Here is a 25,375-nt window from a genome sequence, read left to right as displayed (position 1 = left end):
ATTAATAGTATGAATAATAATATAAAGCAGAATTGTTTTAACCCAAACAAAATTATATATATGTTCTTGTCATATAAATATGTATTAAAACATTGTGGTTGGACCAGATGGTGCTGAAATAAAACCATAATATATAATTTTGAAGTATTTTTTGATCATTTCTGTTTAAAATCAGGCCCTTCTCTCCATAGTTGGCAATATGCACCAAGAGAAAATTAGTAGCTATTATAGACTAAATGTATGTGTCAGCCCATTATGTGTGTGTCCCCCCTGAATTCATATGTTGAAATCTAATCTATAATGTGATGCTATTTGGAGGTGGGGCCTTTGGGAGGTATGTAGGCCATGAGGGAAGATCCCTCATGAACGCAATTAGTACTCCTACAAGAAGAGGTTAGAGAGCTAGCCAGCTGTCTTTCCACCATGTGAGCATACACCAAGAAGTTTGCATTCTGCACCCTGGAAGAAAGTCCTCACCGGAACCATGCTGGCACCCTGATCTCAGACTTCCAGCCTCTAGAGCTATGAGAAATAAATTTCCCTCATTTATAAGCCACCAGTCTATAGTACTTTTTTAATAGCAGGCAAACAGATTAAGACAGTAGCTAAAAACAGGAGCTTTTCAGGATATTAGAATGTAAATTAGCATTGGTCTCAAATTGAAGGTAAACTAAAATACAGGAACCGATTATTTACCAGACAAGTGTAGAAATTATATTGCTATACAGAGTAAGATACTGCAAATGACCCTATAAACTCTGAAACGAGTAACCTGGCTACAAATCATTGGTGAAATCAATGTAATCTAAAAACAAAAGGAACCACATAGGATTTTAAAAAATTAATTCAGGAGTTTTATTGTTTGCATAATTTTCTATAAGGTATCCCAAAAGTCTTACTGCGGTTTTAAATTTTAGTAACCTTAAACTGCACTAAGAATCTTGGGACCTCTTATGTTTCACTTATTACATATTTTCTTGACTTGAAAACAAATAAATAATTGTATTTTGTCAGAAATAAAGATCTTTAGTAGAAAAAGAATTTTCTATTACAGAACCAAGAAGTTAAGTAGGAACACAACACTGTTATGATATGAGTGGAAATATCAATATAAAGCCATGCCTTACATACATATTTATCTAATAAAGTGTATTTTTGCCCTGATCTTTTTCACTAAAGTAGACGAAAAGCAATGCCATTCCCACAATGCACCCTAATAAGCAGATTTTATTCTCTACTGTACATTTTTGCTAACAGGAACCAGGAATCCTTGGAGAAATGTCTAATCCCAAGTTTGGCACTGTAAGGCATAAGATAAGCAGAAATTTATTATATTAGAAAGCACTTAAGATAAACCTAATTTCAAAAAAGGGTACCAAGACAATTCAAGGTAGAAGGAATAATCTTTTCAACAAATGGTGCTAGAACAACTGGATATCATGCAAAAGAAAATGGATCCCTGTCTCACATCATAGACAAAAATGAAGTCAAAATAGATCATAGAATTGAATATAAGTGGTAAATTTATAAAACTCTTAGATCACATAGGAATAAATCTTTGGGAACTTGAATGAAGTAATAGTTTCTTAGATATGACACCACATGCCTAAGTGACAGCAGAAAACACAGATAAATGGGACTTAAATGAAAAAGCTTTGTGCTTCAAAAGGCACCATCAAAAAAGTGAAAACCCTCAGAATGGGAGAAAATATTTGCAAACCATGTATCTGATAAGGGTCTAGATACATAATGTATAAATAATTCTTACAACTCAACAATTAAAAGACAATAGCCCAAATTAAAAATGAATAAGGAATTGAAATAGATACTTCTCCAAAGAAGGTATCAACATGGCCAAATGTCAATTAACTAACAAAGGAATAGGCATGGAGTACTGGCTCACCTCCCTCTCCTCTGTGATGCATCTCTCTCAAGGATGTATTTTGTGAAGGAGGTGTGGGGGATCAACAACCTCATTGGTTCCTTGATTTTCCAATATGGTTATTTCTCATTTTGTGTGTGATTCTGTCTATTATAATGCACAGAAGTCAGTCCATAGATATCACTTAGCACCCACTGGAAGGTTAAGACTCTTCCCCTACCTGAAAATTGAGTGCATAGACTTTCTCCAGACAATATACTATTTTATCTTATTTTATTTTAGATTCAGGGGTACATGTACACGTTTGTTACATAGGTATATTGCATAACAGTGGGGTTTCGGCTTCTAGTGTACTTATCACTCAGATGGTGACTATTGTACCCAATAGGTAATTTTTCATCCCTCACCCCCGCTAAACCTCCCCACTTTTGGAGTCCCCAGGATCTATTGTTTCCATCCTTATGTCCATGAGTACCCAGTGTTTAGCTCCCACTTATAAGCAAGAACATGTGGTATTTTATTTTCTGTTTCTTAGTTATTTCACTTAAAATAATAGCCTCCAGCTCGTCCATGCTGCTGCAAAGGACGAAAAGGATTTTGTTCTTTTTCATAGCAGCCAGTATACTATTTTCATTCCCTAATTGTAGGATGCTTATTCTCTGGGTGGCTTTAGGCTTTCCTTGAATTTCTCTTCCACATATCACAGATATTCTCGAAAGTCCAAAAATCCTGGAAGAGAAAAGGAGTTTACCTTGAATGAAGGCCACAGCAAAGTCTTGAGGAACTAAATGGAGAAGTGAAAATACATCCTCAGGTCTGCTGGTATGAACTGGAAACCCAGTGGACTAGTACAGACTGCAGGATTCATAAACAGGCTTTCTTGGTGTTGTTTGAGCCAGCTGCTGTGACTAGGAAGATCACCTTTCCCTGCCTCTCACGTCATCCATTTCCTTCACATCACAGTCTTGGGAAAGGGTTTTATGGAATAGATGGACGGATGAATAGGTAGATAAAGTAAACATATAGATTTGTACATCCATAGGGAGAATGATAAGGAAATCCACCTCTTGATAATCAAAGTGATAGAGGAGCTAGAAAGAAATTTAGGCAGATAGTGATGGTAAAAGGAGTCCTCACCAAGGCTTCCTTTTAACAAAAAGCAGCCTCCAAACCATTTCTTTTCTAACAAAGAGCAGCCTGTAAAATTGAGCTGCAAACATAGATAAGCAAGCTGGAAGCTCGCCCTGGTAAATGCTGGCAGCTGTGCCAATAGAACAGGGCTACCTGGAAGCCAGGCATGTTCAACATGGAGGCTCCCTTTTGTCACCACATATATAGTGAAGAACCAGGCAACATGATGCCAGCCAGGTAGGGAACCTACCTGCATAATAAAAGATTAGGGTGGGGTGGCTAGCCTTTTCCCGCTCTAGGCAAATGACACACCTGGTCTGACCAATCTTTTGTGCCCTATGTAAATCAGACACCGCCCCCTCAAACTCATTTATAAAACCTCTGCATTTCACCAAGAAACTGGTAATGCATTTTCTCTGGGACCCCTCTCTGGACCCCTCTCTTCTCTTTCTTTTGCCTATTAAACAAACTTCTGCTCTGATCCTCACTCTGGTGTGTCGGCATCCTAGTTTTCCATGGCCATGGGACGACAAACCTCGGGTATCACCTCAGACAAATGATGCTGCTTCAAAAGTACTTCTGTTTATTTAGTGAAAAGCCAATCAGAATTATTCTTAATATTTTACTCGAACAACCCTTATGACTGTTTCACAGACCTTCAATTTAATATTTCTTTTCTTTCTTTTTCTAAAATATACTGTGACTTCTCTGGATTTAAATGTATATTTGACTTCTTTTGAGATGTATATGGCCAGTTTTTTCTCTTGAAATAGACTTTTTTTCAGAGTAGATTCTCTGCTAAAAACTGAGGTAACCACTCCATTCCACTACAACACCATAGGCAAAAATTATCCCCAGGTTCATATAGAAAATTGAAGTCTGCAGAGGTTTTTTTTTCCCATACGTTGTACAGTGGCCAAGCTGAGATTTCAACCCTGATATCACTTGCTCTGAAGCACCAGCTCTTTGTTATGTAACAAGAAAGGCTTTGAGATGGTGTGTGTGAGTGTGCACATATGTGCATACAAGGCCCTCCCTCCCCTATGAATCACAAAACAGCTACCAGAGGAGTGGGGTTAAGGAGACTCTTGCATTGACTTACAAGCAAAAGAAAAACCATGAAATTGATGTGGCCCCCAGTTTCTGGCTGGCGTTTGTTATTCTCATGTCTTCCTTCATGCAGATCTTGAATGAACAATGAGGGCAGTATACCAACATTTCTGAAGGTGAGGCTTTTTTCCACAGCAACAGCCCTCATGAAATTGCAACCAATCACATCTGGGATGACGTAGCCATTCTAACATGTTTTATTTTCTCCCACGGCACTATTGTCATCTGACATTTTGGGTTGCACTTGTTTGCATGTCTTATTCTAGCTGGTACACAAGTAAGTTCCTACAAATCAGAGGTGTTCATTTGTATTTCTAGAGCATATCACAGTATCTGACACAGAGTAGTGCTAGATAAATGCATTTGGATTCAAATTAAATGCTTCTATCTCTTGAAACATGACAGTAGATGGTGCATTGTATACATGACTCAAATGGAATCTTTTACACCTCTAGGCCTGGGAGGTCAGCTTTATGAAAAACTTCAAAATTTAAACAAGTGATAGTAATCCTTTTTTGTCCTTATCCATTTTCCTTCACGTTTGTTTTGCTCACCATTCCTTCCCATGGGAAGTTGCTGACTATAAACGTGTAAAATAGTTAAGAAAAAAATCATAAACAAAATGAAACCAAATATAATGTATGGTTATTTACATGGGTTTTCTCAAGTCAACTAATAAATAATATAGACAATTTGAAATGAGTTCACGTTGATAAGACTTGACATTCATCTTTTTTTCCAGCTGTCACCAACAGTGATCTACTTGTGCTTCATCAAGTCCACATATAACTAGACTCAACATATTAATCCCATGATATTTAGGAGAAATGAAGAACGATCTTTGGTTGAATTACATGAGACAAATCAGTTAAAAAACAACAAGCTATTTAGGAAAAAATTTCTCCTGGGATTCTCATGCTGTAGTTTCTGAGCCAGTATCACTGTATGTTCTCTATAATCCAATTTCTTTTAAAATGGCTTTCGGCTCTCTTTTTTGTGCACTATTGATGTTAAGCATGAAGGAATGCAAACACTTGCACCATCAAAAGCAAATAGCATCCTACCACCCGGAATGCCCTGGCATGAGTCCACACCAACAAGATTTCACTCTTGAGAATGGCAGTGGGTAGACAGAATTAGTGGGTGGTCTTTCCAGAAAAATGGCTTATAAACTTTATTGAAATAGTAATTTAGTGCCTTGGTATCAGCAGCTGTCTGCCAGTTATTGGTATCTTAACTGTTATATTAAAACAAAATTCAAGACATTAAATAGAGAATTTTAATGTAATGCTCACAATTTTTCAAATTATAATTTTTTTAAGCCAGGAAAATTTTGATAATTACTGATGATTTGCATTACTGACCTACCAACACTTTACTTTTTTGATATGGCTTACTTTGTAGTGTGACTCCTAGGCAAGAAATGCAGCTTGTTTGGCCCATATCATTCGAGGATATCTAACTGTATTTGTGGAATCTTCTATAAGTCCAGCCAAGACACTCATTGACTATTTTAAACATCTACCTGATAACAAATAAACTCACCAATTATAAGAACCACTACTATATCCTACATAGTCAATGCTCTGTTTACTCAAAATTGCTGTTTTATAAAGGCTTATTTTACTCATGATCTAAGAGGGAAAATAAGATGTTCTGGATTAGATTCTTTATAAATTTTGATGGTGAGTTATCTATTAGTCATGCATTTTCCCACTTGCCAAACAATGTCATTTCTCTGTTTAAATCATACAAATTGCAGCAACGTTCACACCAGACTAAGGATGTCAAGTGATATGAAAGTAACAGGACAATTTCCAGCTTAAAAACACAAGCTATTTTGCACTTCTCTGTCATGTGAAATATTTATGAAAAAAAAAACTTCTATTTTTCTTTATTTCTTATAACTATGCTAAACAACAAATCTTGTGTTATATTCTCGATCCTTTAATCACTTTTTGGCACAAAACACTCTACAGAGCTATTTAACGTAGCCCTAATTTCTCTTTCCCTGATGCCTGGGAAAGTAGAAGTTCCTCCAGTGGTTGTGCATCTCTCAAATCCCTCAGTCATTCCCAGTACAATGTGTCAGTCCCATTACTGATCACATCTTCCAGTCAGGCTCTGAATGAGAAGAATTCTTTGCAGATATCTCTTTGGCATAATGATTTCAGTTCCTTTAAATATATACCCAGAAGTGGGATTGCTGGAACATATAGTAATTCTATTTTGACTTTTCTACAGAAACTCTACACTTTTCAGTAATGGCTATATTATTTTTCCTCCAACAGTGTACAATTGTTCCCTTTTCTCTACATCCTCACGGGTACTTGTTATCTTTCCTCTTTCATCTTTTTGATGACAGCCATTCTATCAGGTGTTAGGCAATACCTCTTTGTGGTTTTAAATTGCATTTCCCTGATGATTAGTGATGACTAGCATTTTTTCATGTTATCTGTTGGCCATGTGTGTGTCTTTTTCTGAGATACTTTTATTTCAATCCTTTGCCCATTTTTAAATTGGGTTCTTTGTTTTCTAGTTATTGTGTTGTTTGAGTTCCTTATATATTTTGGATATTAGCCCCTTATCAGAGTATGGTTACAAATATATTCTCCCAGTCTGTGGGTTGGCTGTCTTCAGTGTTGCCTTTGCTGTGCAGAAACTTTAGAATTAAAAACAGCATGTCACAGTGATATCTGCATTTCCAAGTTCATTGTGGCATTATTCATAATAGCTAAGCTATGGAACCACTGCTGGTGTCCGTCATTGGATCAATGCATAAACAAAATGTGGTATATATACACAATGGAACACTATTCAGCATTTAAAAAGAAGAAAATTCTGTCATTTGCAACAATGAACCTGGAGGATATTATGCTGAAATAAATAAGCAGGCACAGAAAGACAAATAGTGCACAATTTCACCTATATTTGAAATCTAAAAAAGTCAAACTCATAGAAGTAAAGAATAGAATGGTGGTTACCAGAGGCTGGGGGAAGGGAGACCAATGAAGAAAGGGAATATGTTGGTCAAAATGTACAAAATTTCAGTTAGACAGAAGGAATACATATGTTTCAGTGATCTATTGCACAAAACAGTGACTATAATAAACAATAATGCATTGTATATTTCAATAACTAAAAAAGTAGATTTTAAGTGTTTTTACCACAAAAAAAGTATGATTGGTGATGGATTTGTTAACTCGCTTGATTTAATCATTCCATAAAATAAAAATATATCAAAACATCACATTGTACCCCATAAATATACAATATATACAATTATTGTTATTTAAAACATTTTTTAAATTAAATTAAATTTTAAAAATTAAATTATATTTAAAATTAATTTAAATTAAAATTGTTGCTCTTATTGCTTGATAAGAGCAATAAGGTTCTGGATATACTATATGCAAACTCACTTTCAGACACTGTGACAGTAGGGGTCAAAAGATGTGCTACCTTTCCTCACCCATCATAAGAGTCACAGATGTCACTCCTATAACAAAAGACAAGGTAACAAGAGAAAAGCATAACAAATGTATTCAACTAAAATTTTAAGTGACACAGGAGCCTCCAAGAATAAAGGCCTAAAGACCCAGAAAGAGGAATTCTGGTTTCTGTGTCTTGCTTCAAGAGAGAAAGAATGGCAGAAGACAGGAGGAGGAGAGAAGATCAGAGAGACATCACTTCTGAGGTTCTACCAGTCTCCTTCAGTTCAAAGTATCCAACATGCCAAAGCACCATATTTGGGGTAGCATGATCTGAGCCCCTATAACCCTATGAGTAGTTTACAACCAGTGGAGTATTTGAAAAAAAGATTAAGGAAAATAAAAATCTGAAGAGTGGACTCCACTTTTTACATTAACTAGGTCATTGATGGGCTCTTTGGAGAAACCCTCAACATCACTTGAGTCTTACTGATTCTATATCAAGATGGTTGATAATATCTTAGCATTATCATATTATTTCAATTTCACAACACATCCATTAAGCTCACTTATTAAGTTCTATGAGAAAATGATTTATTGACCTGGAAACTCTAAGAAACAACAACAATAACAACAACAACAAAAAAAAAAACAAACAAAAACATTGCCACTTCACAAGTTTCATTGAACACAGAAATCCTAAAAGATGGACCAGAGATTTCTCTCCTGGCCAGTCAGAAGTCTTAGGCAGAGAGAAAACACTCGATGTCAGGAAAATGAGGCTCTTTTTTCCTAAATATCTTAGCATTTTAATGTGAGTCTCTCAAAAAAATGAGGAAAAAACTCAAAGCATTTTAAAATGCTCAAGTATTTACACAGTAGTTATCCCAGCATGCGAGAAAAAGAGAAAACGGTGTTGTTTCTAGTTACTGTATGCAGCCTTCCCACTTGCCCTTGGAAATTATCTCCAAGGCTATATGAACTCCGTTTCACAGCTAAAAACCCAGCTTTTAAGAGTTTTCCCTAAAATGACATACCAGGTAATTTAGAGTGTGGGTGTCAGATCCCTTTTGTCACACTCCAAAGCAGATTGTCTTTCTATTCTACCTTTGTGTAAACTCTTGAAAGGTATTGGTAAGTAAAGTGACATAATTTAACATTAATTACCCTAAACTTTATTACTCATCTGCACCGCACTGTCTCCAATCTGGCAATATTTGGAATTAAATCCTGATTCCAAGGCTAAAATCCAATGGATGGTTTTGCTCTATGAATTCTGCATTCTCCTCTCATCTGTCTCTTCCCCACAAAATACAGATGCCCAAAAAGAAAGCAATGGGGATGGGCACAGTTCTCTAAATGAAGCAGTCATTTTTCTACATGTTGGTCTGATCTACAGCACTGAATTTCTGACTGGCTCACTCTCTCTTGATTCTGAGGGATTACCTGGCTCTAAAGACTGCAGGCTGCTTGCCTTAAACTCATGCCCATAACCTAACACTCGGAGACATTAGAATGCTGTCTGTATCTTCTTGGCACTGGATCTTTCTCCCACTGGCCTGGCCAGGCTTTTTCACCTGCATCCTTCCAGATCTGATTCATTGCTTATCCTTGTTCTAGCTGAAGGAGTTTAGAACATGCCACCCCAAAATATGCCGTTTTGGTATACTGATTACTTTGAGCTGAAGGCACTTAGAAAACAGCAAATGCAACAAGAGGCTTTCTTTGAACTTCCCTCATCCGCCTAAAGACAGATTCTCCAAAAGGAACTTCATCATTACCATCAGTCACCTCCCTGGAAGTTTCATTAACCAAGGAAGATGAACTTTTATCACAGGAGAGGGAGACTAGGAATTGACACCATGCCCAGGTAAACTTTCTCACAAACTATCAGTGATTATCCTAAAGACCCATTCTTCTTTTCCCAAAATCTTTCCCTGTCCCCTAAGTTGCCTCCATTCCCCTTACCCTCTCCCCTATGAAGAGGGTATATAAGCTCCTAAATCTCACTAGGTTTTTGAGTATTCACTTTTCTTTCCTGTGATGCCACTTAGTTCATAATTAATTTGTAGACCTTTTCTCCTGTTAACCTGCCTGTTGTGAGTTTATTTCATAGATTCACTTACCAAATGTTTAGAAGGTAAAGGGAGAGTCTTTACTCCTTTACATGGTGTTTCTACAATTCAGAGGTTACAAACAAAGGCCTCTAGACTTTAGACAGATAGTATAAATGAATGAAGCTAAGCAGACAGACCAAAGTGCACTGGAGCATGACTGCTGGCCTCAGGGTCTAGAGCAGGAAGAAGCTACTACTGTGAAGTATTTCTAGAATATAGATCCAGTGTTATCAGCTGCACTGATTTTTAAGAGAAGGTAGATATCCTGATTTTTTTTATGTGAAATTGGTAACTAATTGGTATGGTCTGAATGTTTGTGCCCCTCCCAAATTCATATGTTGAAACATAACTCCCTGTGTGGTAGTATAAGGAGGTAGGGATTTTGGGAGGTGATTAGGTCACAAGGGTGGAACCCTCATGAATGGAATGAGTGCCCTTATAAAAAAGACCCCAGAAAGCTAGCTCACCCTCCCACCATGGGAGGACACCATGAGAAGACAGCCGTCTATGAGGAAGCAGGTCCTCGCCAGACACTGAATCAGCCAGCACCTTGATCTTGGACTTCTCAGTCTCCTGAAGTGGGAGACATAAATACTTGTCATTTACAAGACACAGTTTATGGTATTTCTGTATGTTATTTTATAGCATCCCAAATAGACTAAGACACTAATCAAGTGGTATTTCAAAGCGTTATGTGGACACATAATACAACCAGACATTCCCCACCGTGATTCAGTTTGACTTCTGTCTCTGATAATTGCTCAGCCCTGCTTAGAAAGTATAATTCTCACAATTTTAAATGCCTTACTTGCAAAAAAAGAGGTGAGACAATGACATGGATTGGTGTTGGAGAATTAATGATGGAAAGCTTTGATAATCACATCAACGTATGACAAAAGTAATCTACCCAAAGTAGCAATGGGAGACAGTTCTCCATGTGTCTCTCATATTTAAAGACATTAACAGCCTTTTTTTCAGATCATCTGTTCAAGAATATTTGTATAGCATGGGGGTCCCCAACCCCCAGGCCATGAACCGGTACTGGTCTGTGGCCTGTTAGGAACCTCCTGGCACAGCGGGAGGTTAGAGGCAGGCAAGGGAGCATTACCACCTGAGCTCTGCCTCCTGTCAGATGAGCCATAGATTCTCACAGGGGCATGAACCCTATTGTGAGCCATGCATGAAGGGATCTAGGTTGCATGCTCCTTATGAGAACCTAATGCCTGATGATCTGAAGTGGAACAGTTCTATCTCAAAATCCACCCTATCAACCATCCATGAAAAAATTGTCTTCCATGAAACCAGTCCCTGGTGCCAAAATGGTTGAAGACTGCTGATCTAACACACAGCCTTGGAGGACACAGATGGAGGCCCTCCCTGGAGCAACACACAGGAGTGCTAATGGTCTGTTACAGAATAGTCACATTTTCTAAGTTCAGTTTCCTCTTACATAATATAACCTTTTGCACTATTTGTGTTACTCTGAGAACTGTGGCTCAGGAAACCAGTGAAGATGCTAATACCCTGGTTATTGTTACTGCTGTAAGTAGTAAAGTCCTTGGTCTCTAACCCAGGTGTTTCATGAGTTTTCCTAGTATGCATAAAACAGTGGTAGACCAACATATAAAGCTCCAAATGCAATAAAATCTCAGATTCTCTATAGTTCTCGACAACTGGTACTTCTTTTTTCTTTAAATTCTAGCTATAGTAGCTGCTCTAAAATGAACAGCCTAGAATCTTCTTCCATACTGTTTACCACATTTATCTGAATCAATATATTTCTCCTTTGCTTTTGAAATTACAACAATGCCTTATTCTCCATCAAAACAGTCATGAACTTTCATCATTTCAAACACCTAAATCTCTTTCTATCTCATTGTTTTTATCTATTATAGGCCTCCATCTTCACCTTCAGACAATAGCTTGGTGCTTACCACTAAAGCAGAATGACTAGTAGGTAGACTGTCAACCTATGCTGCCTGAGTTTCAAACTGTGTTTTTCTACCTATTGGTTGTATTACTCTGGACAAGTTATTCAATCAATACATGCCTCAGTTTTCTTATCTATAAAATGGGGACAGTATTAGTAATTAACTCCGAGAATGATCTGCAAATTAAATCAGTTTATACATTTCATGTCTTTAGACTAGTATGTGGTTTATAGCAAGAATGTAATATGTGCCACCAATGATTATTCCGTTGAATATTTTTTGAAAAACTCCGTTAAGTTCTGGCTTTAAATGCAGGTTGTTTGTGATTTACAGTCTATCTATTAGGAAGCTGAATGATAATTTAGGGCTACAAATGTGCTTAGTCCTTTCACAGTTCAAATCCTCAATAGATTAGAAAAACATTTTTTATAAACTTTCTGTTTTGAAAAAACAAACACCTCGTATCCTAGTCTTCTACAAATGACATGAACCAAGCATCGACCCCTCTCCAGTCAAAATGTAAATGTACAACTATACTACAAAGTTTAAAACAAAGTATCATATAACTCTTCCACTGATGACTGTGTTCACTCAGGATGCTTAAATATTATCACATAAATATTAGAAGTTCTCTTCACAGCCCTACTAAAAAAAGTCAATCCACCAAATATTACTTGTCTGAAGCAATGTTTCCATTGCTGTTTTCACTATGCTATGCCATTTCTCTTAATGGCCTCAAATAACATCCCCTGATTTTCTAAGAGCGGTCCTTTCTATTTTTCTAAGCCTGTGAAAATTAAAATAAAACTTCCAAAGGGGTAAAGCAAAAGAGAAAAAGCTACAAAAATCTGGTTTGATTTTCCTACACTTTCCTCCCTCCCTATATCCAAGCAGCTAATCTCCTCTCAAACAGTACAATAGAGCAGCTAGACATAAAGAAAAGGAGATAAAATTGGCCAGCCACTACATTGTTCTTGCTAATCTGGACCATTTACATAAGGGTTAGAAGGCTTGTTTCATCATTTAAACAGGCTTAAAAGCCTCTTTGCAAATGAGATTTAGTTCCTACAAAAGAATGAATTCTAGCTATTTGGTGAGTTTCTGCTAGACCAGCACTGGGAGCTGACTTGGCAGTAACTACAAGCTACTTCTTTGGCCACATACAGTATATGCAAAGATTGCTTCCAGCTGCCAACACTGAAAAGCGTCAAGCTGATTAAATTCTTTCCAGGAGGTGAACGGGATAAGGGGCAGGTTAAGAGGTCAATAATATCAGATCTTAAACTGTACCTGGCCAAACTCTTCCTCTGTGCAGGTGCTTTAAAAGTGGCTTTGAATGTTCAGAGCCATTAAATTTTCTTGAAAGAGAACGGAATGGTGGACAGTGAATGAAATTCAGAGACAGAAGACATAAAATAGTCTCAAGCTGTGAAGTGAAGACAATCTAAACTCTTTGATTCATTGTTGGTCTGAGTGGCATTGGGCACAGGATAAACTGCATAACTAACTCCCTTGCCAATATTAGCACAAAAGATCACTGGAAGGAAAAGATGTTCTTAACACAGAAGAGTACAATCTTTGCATCAAAATCTTAGATTTTAAAAATCAAGATCATGTTTATATATACTATACCTATTATGTCTTTTACCTGGCACACCTTGAACAGATGTTCAGTGTGACCTTGGCCTGAGGCTCAGCAGGGTAAGTAGGACGGCCTTGGTTAAATTTGCTCCCAGAAGGTACCAGGGTTGTTACTCCCTCCATTCTTAAATCATTAAGATCCTCTGTAACAACACAAACAATTACAGAGAAAAAAATTAACTCTAGTGGAATTAAGGAGAAAAATTCATATTTTCAGGCATCTGCTATTAGTTTGTTAAGCAAAACAATACATATCCCCTTTGCAAAAAGCTAACTACATATATCAATTATTTTTCAAATTATTTCTAGACGTAGTTGGAGACAAATTATGTGTGAAGATTTACAAGAGACAAAACGGTGAGAGACTGAATATATGGAGAGTGGGCAGAGCACTTATGACCACAGACCACTGACACACAAACTCTGCTATACCCACTGGGGAAGCCAAACTGTAACCTCTGCAGCAATCAGCCCTAAATGGTCAGAACTTGGTCAATGACTGCCAGCTCTCCTATTTTTTTCCTTTGTTCTCGACTCAGAACCAACCACACAAAACCACATATGTTTCAAAACCAATTGCATAAATCCTCCGCTTCTAATGAGTCTGCTTCCAGCTTCCCTATCAATAACCTCCAATCAAAACATAACTGATGTCTTCTCTTTTTTCACTCTCAATGTTTGCTTTCTACCTTCACCTGGGGAGGACAACAGTAAACCTGAATAGTCATGCTCCAAAGGTTTACTGAAGCCCACTTCTATTTTTCCCAGGTCCTTAATCAAGAATGAAAAGACCTAAATTTTCTCTTGAGATTCAGCTCTGTTACAATATGTATATGATCTCCTACTTTTTCAGAGAACAAGGAAGCTTGTAAAAAGGATTCCAATTACTTGCTCTCAACTTTAGCACTAAAGATATATAAAGTTTCAAAGGATAAATCATAATTTTTACAAAAATCTAATTCATTATTGAAGGCATAATGTATGTAAGCAGGAAAATCACTGTCTTCTGATGACTAAAGATCATAAAAACATCCTAGATACCTCAAAAAACAATCAGAAGGATTGCATGTTTTAATTGGATATTACAAATGAGTGTCAAATAAATTGTTCCTGAGATGGTGACAACTCAGTCTAAATCATGAACCGGCCTTCTGGAATCTGAAGAAGGCTTGTCAACAGACTTCTTCCATAGGCATCCCAAGTGAAAGCCTTGTTGTCTACTTGTGCATAAGCAAACTGGAAAAACACTTAGGGTTTTAACTCAGCTTCATGGGAGTCATCAAAAACTTACCACCTTTACCTGGTTACCAAGGCTTATTCCCCTTGTTTAAGAGCCTAGGTGCCAATTCAAAACCTGGTGCTTCTGCAGAGCTAATTACAGGCTCCCCTCTTGATCTCATGATTCCTCACGCAATACAGACATTACTACTCCCTCTGAACCCACACTTTTCAGCCAGCATTAAACACTCATGAGAGTCTGTTACTCTCTTCCTCTCACATTACTGTTCACCACTAGAACACCCTATTTTTGCTACTCTCCTGCCCCTACCAGAAGAAGTGAACCCGTGATTTTCCTACTTCAGTTAGGAAACTTTCTGCACTTCAGTATTTTTAAGAACTGCCATTGAAAACCCTGACCCAATATTATTTGTTGCTGGATCATATTTCAGAACTTGAAACTAGAGGTTATCAAGCAGAGTATGCTACCACTAATTTGTGTGACTATGAAATATAGTCCTCTATCGGAGGTAAAATTAGTCCAGATGGCAGAAATATTGTACGTACTTGAGTTTGTTAACCGGACAACGACCTCAGAATAAATACATATACAAGTACAATTAAAAAAAAATACATGACTTTGGGGTGCTCTGGAAACAAAGGGTTTCCTAACTCTGCTAGAACCTCCATCGAACATAGAGAAGATGTTTAAAACACTTTTAGAGATACTCCTGCTCCATACAGAGGTAGTTTATTATAAAGATTGAAGCTAATGAAAATATAAACAATACAGAAGCTAAAAGAAATGTTCTAATAGAATATTTTGCTAAAGAAGCAGTCTTAATCAAGGTTATGAACCTATCTAAAATTTTAGAGAATTAATCTCTAGAGTACTTATAAGACACCATTATAAAACATCAACATTTAGCCCCTGATTCTGAAAAAAAAAAAAAAAAAAAAAAAAAAAAGTTCTAGCTTTACTCAGATCATCTCTGGCATTTTTGGTGGCACCAGATGGCTTCAAATGAATACTAATTAAATTCCTCCATGAAATGACTCATCATGGTACAGATAAACTGGTTACAATCTTAAATCTTCAGAGTAGACAGCTGACTCGAGACTTTCAGAGGGAAATAATGACCTCAGAGACTAGACAGCTTCTGCCCACCATATTGGATCAAGATCTCTGGTGTAACTGCTATTTTGTTTTTTATCTACTAATTACAGCCATTCTTCTCATTTTCTAAAGACCCCTGGTAGTTACCCACCCACAATGACTCTTTTTCTCTTTCATTTTATTCTTATTAAAATTTTGGATCAGAGCATAATCACTTTCTAACACTAATCTTGGATTATCCTAAATAGTAATCTTCAAGCTCATTGATTGCTGGATATGCTATCCCTCATGAGACTACCATAATCAAAAACCCTTGGAAAATTTCAGTCTCATCAAATGAGACCACAGGGAATTAAAGCCAAAGCATTTCCACTTGAACTTACATGGATAAATCAACCTGTGATTTTGCTAGTGTCCCTTTCTCACAAAAAAACCCCTATTATTATAATCCATTAATTAGAATCTATATAATTCTAAATTTGAATTCACCAGCCTTCATAGGAGGATGAGCCAATTACTTGTCACCTGGAAGAAACTAATAGAGATTCACATGTGTAACCCAACTAATGAACAGCCTTGATCCAACCTCAGGTCATGAACAATTTTTTTTTTCTGGATCCCTGTGTGTTCCTACCAGATACTACTTTCCTTGCATCTAGATAGCTAGTCCTGCTTGCTTCATGCACACATACATCACGCACTTCAAAAATAGCATTACAAATCTTACTGGTACACAGACACCCTAATTCTATAGATCATCAAGCCTGGAAATTTTAACTCTGATGCAAGCTCCTAAATGAGGCCTCCCTTTAATAGTCAAGCACTCTACTTGGAGGAGTTACTGATTCATTGTTTATACAAACAACCAAAGCAGTTTCCAGCAATAGGAACCATGCAAACAGAAGACTATAAGACATGTATCACTAATGCTGACAGAAACTATAAGTGATACTACCTCTACCCTAGATAGAATACAGATCCATCTCAACTGTTGGCAAGAGAGCTGAACAATCGCATTCTTCTGGATTTTTTTTTTTTCACTAGTCATGGTGGTATATGTACCATTGCTGATACTTCTTGCTATACTTGGATCAGTGAAACAGGTAAGGTAGAAAAGTCTACATGTCAGCTTGACAAAAGGCTACTTGGTTCTCTAAGTTTGGTCCTCATGACCTGTGAGATTTGTTCTTCTAGCCTGGGTTGGACAATTCAAGTTCTTGGTTCTGAAGAACCAAGTCAGTCACCCCATTGGCTCTGAAGAACCAGGTCAATATTAAATTGACTTACATTGTTTTTGTTTTTATCATAGTGTCCATGATGCTGGCACATTGAATTCCATGTGGAGGCTTAAATGCTTGTATGTGGCCACTCTCTCAGCAGATGATCGCAATGATGATGCAACAAAAAAGATTAAAAAGATCTTGTGATACGATTGACTAAGGATACAACTGAACAATCATCAAGTAGTGAAGCTCGGGATCTCTCACCTTACCTTTTGACTAACATCCTTTTGGCAAAAAAGAGAGTGACCAAAGGAAGGGAGATTGAATATACATGCAGACAATAGGTGGATCATTTATTTTTATTTTTATTTTTATTTTTTACTGAGACAGAGTCTCACTCTGTCACCCAGGTAAGAGTGCAGTGGTGCGATCTCGGCTCACTGCAACCTCCTCCTCCCAGGTTCAAGCAATTCTAATGCCTCAGCCTTCTAAGTAGCTGGGATTACAAGCACATACCACGATGCCCGGCTAATTTTTTGTATTTTTTTTTTTTAGTAGAGGCAGGGTTTCACTGTGTTAGCTGGGATAGTCTCAATCTCCTGACCTTGTGATGGTCTCGATCTCCTGACCTTGTGATCTGCCTGCCTTGCCCTCACAAAGTTCTGGGATTATAGGCGTGAGCCACTGCCCCTGGCCAGATCATATGCAGCATTAGAACGTTAACACACAATCTCTGCAGCCATTGCCTCAAAACATTCAGGACTTCATCAGTAAAGATCAGTTTCCCTCGTTTCACTCCTATTTCCAACTCAGAACCAACTGGAGAAAGCCAAATGTGCTCCCAAAACCAATTGCATAAGATAGTCTGTTTCTAGTCAGCCCTTCTGTTTTCCCATGCCAACAACTTCCAATCAGAACATATTCAAAGCCTTCCCTTTAAAAATTATTATTATAAAGTTTTCCTACTCCCCCCACATGCCTTTGGGTCTCTGGTAAATGCAAGTAATAGTGGCTAACTCCTGTTCTATAACTAGCTCTGAATAAATAGATAAATGTTCTCTGCTTGTTTTCATTTGTGTAGTCTTCATTTATTTCCAAAATGGCAACCTTCAAATATCTAAAGGTTTGTCATAGAGAAGAGATTAGAGTTCCCCCTGTGGCTGCAGAGAAGACATGTGTATAAGAGGAGAGTGTGTTTCTCATCAATATAACAACCTTTTAACATTCATAGTTGCTCAAAGGCATACCGTACAGTGCTGTGTAGGAGATGTGATTGCCCCATTCCTGGAAATGTTAAAAGCAGAGGCTAAATAATTGTTTATAGAGGGCAAATTAGAGTTTTGCAGAAGCATTGTACTAAATGGCTTAATCCAAATCTAAGTTTCCCGTACATTCTCATCATACTTCTATGATTTAGGGTACATCTGTTAAAAAGAATATGTTGATTATGTAAAAGACTAATGTTTGTTTAAATGAAGCAATCACCTTTTGGGGGCCATTTTGTTATGAATTAGAACTAAAAGTTGTTTTCTCTTTTTTTGTCTTGGAGCCACAAAGCACACCACACTGACTTATTAATGTCTTTCATACTGATATGAAGAAATTGTGTGGTTAATTCTGGGTAGGGAGCCCAGATATGCTGGCCCTTCATTACTTTTGAGGATATGTTCAAAGGCCAAAATCATCAACTATCTACTTGCTTCTGTACCATTTTTCTACTAATAAGACACAGAATCCTGGTATGGAGCGCCATGGCAATTATCTAAGCATTTTTAGATTGTTTGACATATGTAGAGAAGGTAATAAGACATGAATTTTATGACTGCATTTTGATGAACAGTAAAAACTCCCTGCCAGAACTCTCCTTTCATGTGCAAATTTGAGTGTATTCAATGAGAATTTTTGAAGATTTCCTAGCAGCTCCTCACACCCCATCTGGATAGCACCTCTTTTTTCCAGTTCAGAATAACTATCACAGTGTGGGAGAACAGAGAACCCTAGAGTCAGAAGCCTTCTGGAATTCATTTGCTGGTTCACTGGAGACTTCAGAGTGCTGTAAGCTGAAACTGCTTCAACAACTGCTATGGTTCTTGTAGTGTCAGATGTGACTGTGGCGATGGCAGTGAAATTGGCTCCTGCAGTCTTAGAAGAGGGCTCACTCTGAAAAGTATCCATTCATTTTTTCTTTCTTTACAAATACTCATTATTTTAAGGAAGATCAATGAGCTCCTAATAACTACTGACTACTTACCAAGCTCTAAAAGGTGACAGAACCATAAAAAATTTGGTTTGGTCATGGAAGGATACTAATAATCTATGCTAAATTTACAAAGAACAAATATAAAATAAAATACAAATCTAGGTCTCACTAGTTCCATTTCCTTGACAACATTATTTAAGGGAGCATGTGTCTAGGATTAAGTAATTAAGAGAAGTAAAACCCCAAAAATGCCTAAACTGAGGAAAATTTGGGAAGTTTATGAAAATGGAAAGGGAGAAAAACAAATTAAGCAATTTAAGTAAGATTCTGCGTGAGGACTTTTTAATACTGCATAAGTCGAGGGAGGAAATACCAGGAACATATCCTAGATGTAGAAAACTGAGAATCTTTGAATACCAATGGTATTGAAGGAGGTAAAAATATGCCATTCTGGCATGTTGACTATTTTGAGTTAAAGGCATTTGAAATATAGCAGGTGCAAGAAAATTACTCTGACCTTCATTCTATTTCTTAAAAACACAAAAAATGAAATTTCTATGTGAAAGAGGCCCACTTATACTACAAGAAAAGCAACATTCTTATCATTAAGGACAAAAAAATTGACACGAAAAGAATTCTGTACAGATCTTTAAAAATATCTCAACCTGTAAGCCTTCCCATATTATTTATTAGATTCTTCACAATTTACTATTCTTTGTCTGATTCAGTATACGAGTGATTGCCTCTGTTTTTTGGATCTTCATTTCCTTTTGAGGGCTCCCATGCCATGTAAAACTGTATTAAGTATTAAATAAATTCATAGGATTTTCTTCTGTTAATTTCTATTGTGTCAATTTAATTCTCAGGCTCAGCCAAAAAACAAAAAACAAAACAAAACAAAAAACAAAAAACAAAAACTCCTACAAGGGAAAAAGTAAAGTACTGCCTATCCTATAGTATCAGAAACTTTCTGTCTTTTCTTCCTTCTTTTTTCTTTCTTCCTCTCTTTTTTCGACTCTTTCTTTCTTCCTTCCTATTTGGGGACATCTTTCCTAAGATATTCTCCAAAATATTATCTACAATATCCAGCCCAGTGCCATGGATATGGGAGATATACCATCTTTGGTTGCAAGTAGATAAAATTTAGTTTGTTAAGAAGAAATTTGGTAAGCTGGAAATTTCTTAGAAGTAATTAGGAATAGTTTCCACAACAAAGAAATTTGTGATTCTTAAGATAACAGTGGTAAAGAAGGATAATATAAAAATCAACCGATGGGAATTTTAAAAAATATACTTGCCCTATTTTGATGCTTTGAAATTGAACTGTCTAGTAAGTGGGAGAAGAATGTTAAGAAGATAGATAACAAAATATTATGTGATCAACCCCATCCCAGAAGAAAAATAAATGTTTTAACTGTTATAAGAAATACATAAGAAAGCAACTGAGGTTGGGGGGAAAATGCCAGATATTGTCTTTTGGCACTTGGCCCTATTCTTACTAGCTTCCGTGCTCCCCTGTATTGGAGAGGCTAGAAAACTAAGAATTGCATTGCTTATATTCTTTTACTATCTAATTCGCCACATAAGTTTTAGGATTTGTCAAGCAGCCGCAGTAACTAGAAGATTTAACAGGTAGAAGAGAGGTAGAACCACACATTTTCCTCTAGCTGCAACTCCAATTGGGTGGACTTTGTAGGTACAAGGGCTGTTGGTTGATTATTTTTTAAAACTCTCTATACTTCTATTCATATTACAGAAGATTTATGAAATCTGAAGCAATTTCCTGCAGTTTTCTAACTTCTGGGTAGCAATAGCCAATACTGCACCGCTGTAGCAGAGGTTCTCCTTGAGGGCTCTGACCTGCAGCAGACTTCTGCCTGGACATTCAGACATCTCCATACATTCTCTGAAATCTAGGTGGAGGCTCCCAAAGCTGAACTCTCATCTTTTGTACAGCAGCAGGCCCAACACCACGTGGAAGCTGCAAGACTTGGGGATTGCATCCTCTTAAGCCATGGTCTGAGCTGTAGCTTGGCCCCTTTTAGCCACAGCTGGAGCTGGAGTGGCTGGGATGCAGGGCACAATGTCCCAAGGCTGAACAGAGGAGCAGGGCCCTGGCCTGACCCACAAAACCGTTTTTCCTTACTAGGCTGCCAGGCTTGTGATGGGAGAGGCTACTGTGAAGACCTCTGACATGCCCTGGAGGTACTTTCCTCGTTGTCTTTGCCATTAACATTGGGCTCCTCATTACTTATGCAAATATCTGCAGCCAGCTTGAATTTATTGCCAGAAGATCGGTTTTTCTTTCTTACTGCATGGTCGGGCTGCAAATTTTTCAAACCTCTACAGTCTGCTTCCCTTTTAAATGTAACTTCCAATTTCTGATCTTTTCTTTGTGAACGAATATGGGCGTACACTTTTACCAAAAGCCAGGTCACTTCTTGAATGCTTTGCTGCTTAGAAATTTCTTCTGCCAGATACCCTAAATCATCTTTCTCATGTTCAAAGTTCCACAGATCTCTAGGGCGGGGGCAAAATGCCACCAGTCTCTTTGCTAAGATATAACAAGAGTGACCTCTGCTCCAGTTCCCAAAAAGTTCTTCATCTCCATCTGACACCACCTCAGCCTAGACTTCATTGTCCATATCACTCTCAGAATTTTGGTCAAAACTATTCAACAAGTCTCTAGGAAGTTCCAAACTTTCCCACATCTTCCTATTTTCTTCTGAGCCCTCCAAACTGTTCCAGCCACTGCCCATTACCCAGTTCCAAAATTGCTTCCATATTTTTAGGTATCTTTAGGCAGTACCTCACTCCTGGTACCAATTTTATGTATTAGCCCTTTTTCACATTGCATAAAAAACTTCCCGAGACTAGGCAATTTATAAAGGAAAGAGGTCTAACTGACTCACAGTTCCACATAGCTGAGGAGGTCTCAAGAAACTTACAATCATGGCAGATGGTGAAGGGGAAGCAAGACACATCTTACATGTGGCAGGAGAGAGAGAGCAAGGAGGGAAATTCCAAACACCTTTAAACCATCAGATCTCAAGAGAACTCCCTCACTATCAGGAGAACAGCATGGCGTAAACCACTCCCATGATTTAATCACCTCCCACCAGGTCCTTCCTTCCACACATGGGGATTACAATTCAAGATGAGATTTGGGTGGGGACACAGAGCCAAACAATATCAATAGTATTTTCTGAAATATTATGCATCTAATATGACTGTAGCCTGAGATGTATAGGGATAGCAGAATGGAATATTAAAACTGAGTTTAGTCTCAGATGATAAAGGGAGATAATCAATGATTATAATAATTATGATATTATTATAATAATCATGAAGGAAGATATCAATTCTGTGTTTCAGAAAGATAACTGGCTGGGCACAGTGGCTCATGCTTGTAATCCCAACACTTTTGGACGGAGGTCAATGTGGGAGGATCACTTGAGCCCAGAAGTTTGAGACAAGCCTGGCAACATAGTGGGGACTTGTCTTTATTTACTTATTTATTTATTTTTATTTTTGAGATAGAGTCTTGCTCTCTTGCCCATGCTGGAGTGCAGTGGCATGATCTCGGCTCACTGCAACCTCCACCTCCCAGGTTCAAGTGATTCTCCTGCCTCAGCCTCCTGCGTAGCTGCAGGTGCATGCCACCACCATGCCTGGCTAATGTTTGTATTTTTAGTAGAGATGGGGTTTCCCTATGTTGGCCTGCCTGGTCTCCAACTCCTGACCTCAAGTGATCTGCCCGCTTCAGCCTCTCAAAGTTCTGGGATTACAGGCATGAGCCATGAACCCTGGCTGGGGCCCTGTCTTTAAAAAAAATAATAAAAATAGCTGGGCATGTTGGGGCATGCCTGTGGTCCCAGCTACTCAGGAGGCTGAGGTGGGATGATTACTTGAGCCCATGAGGTTGAGGCTGCAGTGAGCTCTGATTGTGCCACTGCACTCCAGCCTGAGACAGAGTGAGACCCTGTCTGCAAAAAAAACCCAAAAGATAATTGTAGGTATATTTATTAAAAACCAATTAAATAAATAAATAATTTGCTAAATTTATAAAAATTAATTGTAGGACTTTTTTGGAATATAGTCCATATTATCAATAATATAACCACTATAAAATATTCCTCAATGACATAAATATATTCAACTAAAATATTCAGTGAATGAATTAATAAATGTATTACCTATAAGTGCATTTCTTATTAAGATATTTGTACTTAAGACTATACAATTATATTTTCAACTAAATATCATGGATATAGTGTATATAGTGAATATATTCAATATACTGTAGAACTGTAGAACTATACTGTTGAATTCATGAGTCACTAGTTACATGTTATTATTGAGTGCTTGAAATGCGGCTAGTCTGAACTGAGTTATGCTGCAAGAGTTAAATATACACAGAATTTCAAAGAAATAATACAAATAAAATAATGCAAAATATCTAATTTATAACTTTTCTGTGGACTACATGTTGAAATGATAATATTGTGGATACACCAGTTTAAATAAAATGTGCTATTAAAATTAATTTTACCTGTTTCTTTTTCTTTTTTTATGTGAGTACTAGAAAATTTAAAATTACTACATTGTTTCAATTATATTTCAATTCATAACTCATTATTTTTCTATTGGACAGTGCTATTTTATAATATATGTCATGAATATATTAATAGAAATTATATTTTTAAATAAACTCTATGTTCTATTGCTTTATACTAAATAAATATTCCTTAAATTGATACAAAGAAGAATACATTCATTGACAATATTTAAGAATAATATTCATGAGGTAAATGCAATCATATTCATTGATTCTATTCAAAAGAATATTTTAAAATTATTTGCTATACTCTTACCTGGCTCTGTTTTCTTTCTAAAGCCCTTATCATTACTTCACTTTGTACACACATACACACATACGCACGCACTTAAACATAAACACACATTTACATACAGACACATATATACACACACACCTATTACATTTATTTTAAAATATCTTTTTCTTTTCTGACACCTTAGAATAGAAACTTGATCTTTCTCATTTATTATTATAATCTCAGTTTCTTAGAAGTATGTCTAGCACAGAGTAGGCATTCATTGATATTTGTTGACTATAAGATTTTGTATAATTTGATAATTAATTAATTGATCATCTGATAAATTAATCTTTACATAGGATTGACTTTTGGAATGTTAGTTTTTGGAGGAATACATTTGATGCACTTAACAGCCACTGGAAAAATTTTAAAAACTGGAAAAGGGAGATGTGGCAGGAAGCAGGGACCAGGAGCAAGAAGAGAAAGAAATGTATTGAAACGTAATTTCAGAGGAAGATTCAGTAGGATGTAGTGAACAACTGAATGTGCCATCTGAACAGGTTTCTCCATCTTACCACTTTTAGGGAATACAGGAAGAGACGGTGCTTTTGGTTTCACTCATGCTGAGATAGAGCTATCTTCAAGACATACATATGGACGTCTGGTAGACACTCAGAGGGACAAGTCTGGATCTAGTGAAGGAGTTTGGAATGGAGCTATAGACCATCTGGCTGAGAAAACCTGGTATAATTATCATCCCAGTAGTTAAAGTTGAGTAGTGACACTCCTTGCAACTATTTTTACAAGTAAAATGTGTGCATTATATGAATGTTATATTTAAGAACTTATAAAGAAGAGAGTACTACTTTTTTTTTCTTTTTGTACTAGGAAGCTCAAAGTAGTAATTTGTTTTTAAACATACCCTGTAAAACTGTGTTGTATCTTCTGAGTTACTGCAATACTATCGAGGAAAATGAACTAATTTATGACCAAACACATGTGAGCTTTTCATCTTTACACAATAGCAAATAACCAAGAATTAATCAAACAAAAAAAGTGTTTTGATTTAATTTAAGGAAATAACAGCTGCCTAGATGAAATAATCCCAGGACATTCATTCAAATGTAATCCATGAAATAATTTGCAGCTGCTTGAACTAGACAATGTGGGAGATGAGTGAATTTTCACATCTGTTTCAAGGAACTTTTTAACTAAAATTAAAAGCTTTCCAAACATTAGTCCTTTCACAGTGATTCAGCGATGGGTTACACAAGAATTTTATGGCAGTTTTTCCCTGCATTGCAATTGGTTTGTTGATTTATATTGATAAAGCTGATTTGGTCAAATGTTTTAAGCAGATGTTATATATTCTGAGTGAATTATTAAAAATAAAGCAAATGTTAAGAAAACAGATCAGGACTTAGACAAGTTTAAATAAAACGTGTATGAAAATATTTTTGTTATGTGAGACAGCTATAGTTCCTAAAAAGGGGAAAAGAAAAAAAGGAGAACGAAACATAATTCACTTTGTTGGGA

At 36.9% G+C, this 25,375-nt stretch overlaps 1 protein-coding gene across 8 annotated transcripts in view; it reads right to left on the bottom strand.

Annotated features, from left to right (window-relative positions):
• C7H8orf34 (chromosome 7 C8orf34 homolog) overlaps positions 1-25,375 on the bottom strand; it is a 542,145-nt gene that overhangs the window by 228,159 nt on the left and 288,611 nt on the right. For 6 of the 8 annotated variants that reach the window (XM_054499542.2, XM_054499543.2, XM_054499544.2 and 3 more), the window contains one exon: positions 13,251-13,386. In XM_054499542.2, coding sequence (XP_054355517.2) covers positions 13,251-13,386 — 136 coding nt within the window. The remainder of the gene's footprint in view (positions 1-13,250; positions 13,387-25,375) is intronic. The other 2 variants (XM_063668844.1, XM_063668846.1) reach the window with 1 other exon arrangement.

Source organism: Pongo pygmaeus, chromosome 7 (genome assembly GCF_028885625.2).
Source record: "Pongo pygmaeus isolate AG05252 chromosome 7, NHGRI_mPonPyg2-v2.0_pri, whole genome shotgun sequence".
In the NCBI taxonomy this organism is placed as follows: Eukaryota; Metazoa; Chordata; class Mammalia; order Primates; family Hominidae; genus Pongo; species Pongo pygmaeus.
This window is presented reverse-complemented; position numbering and strand designations above follow the sequence as displayed.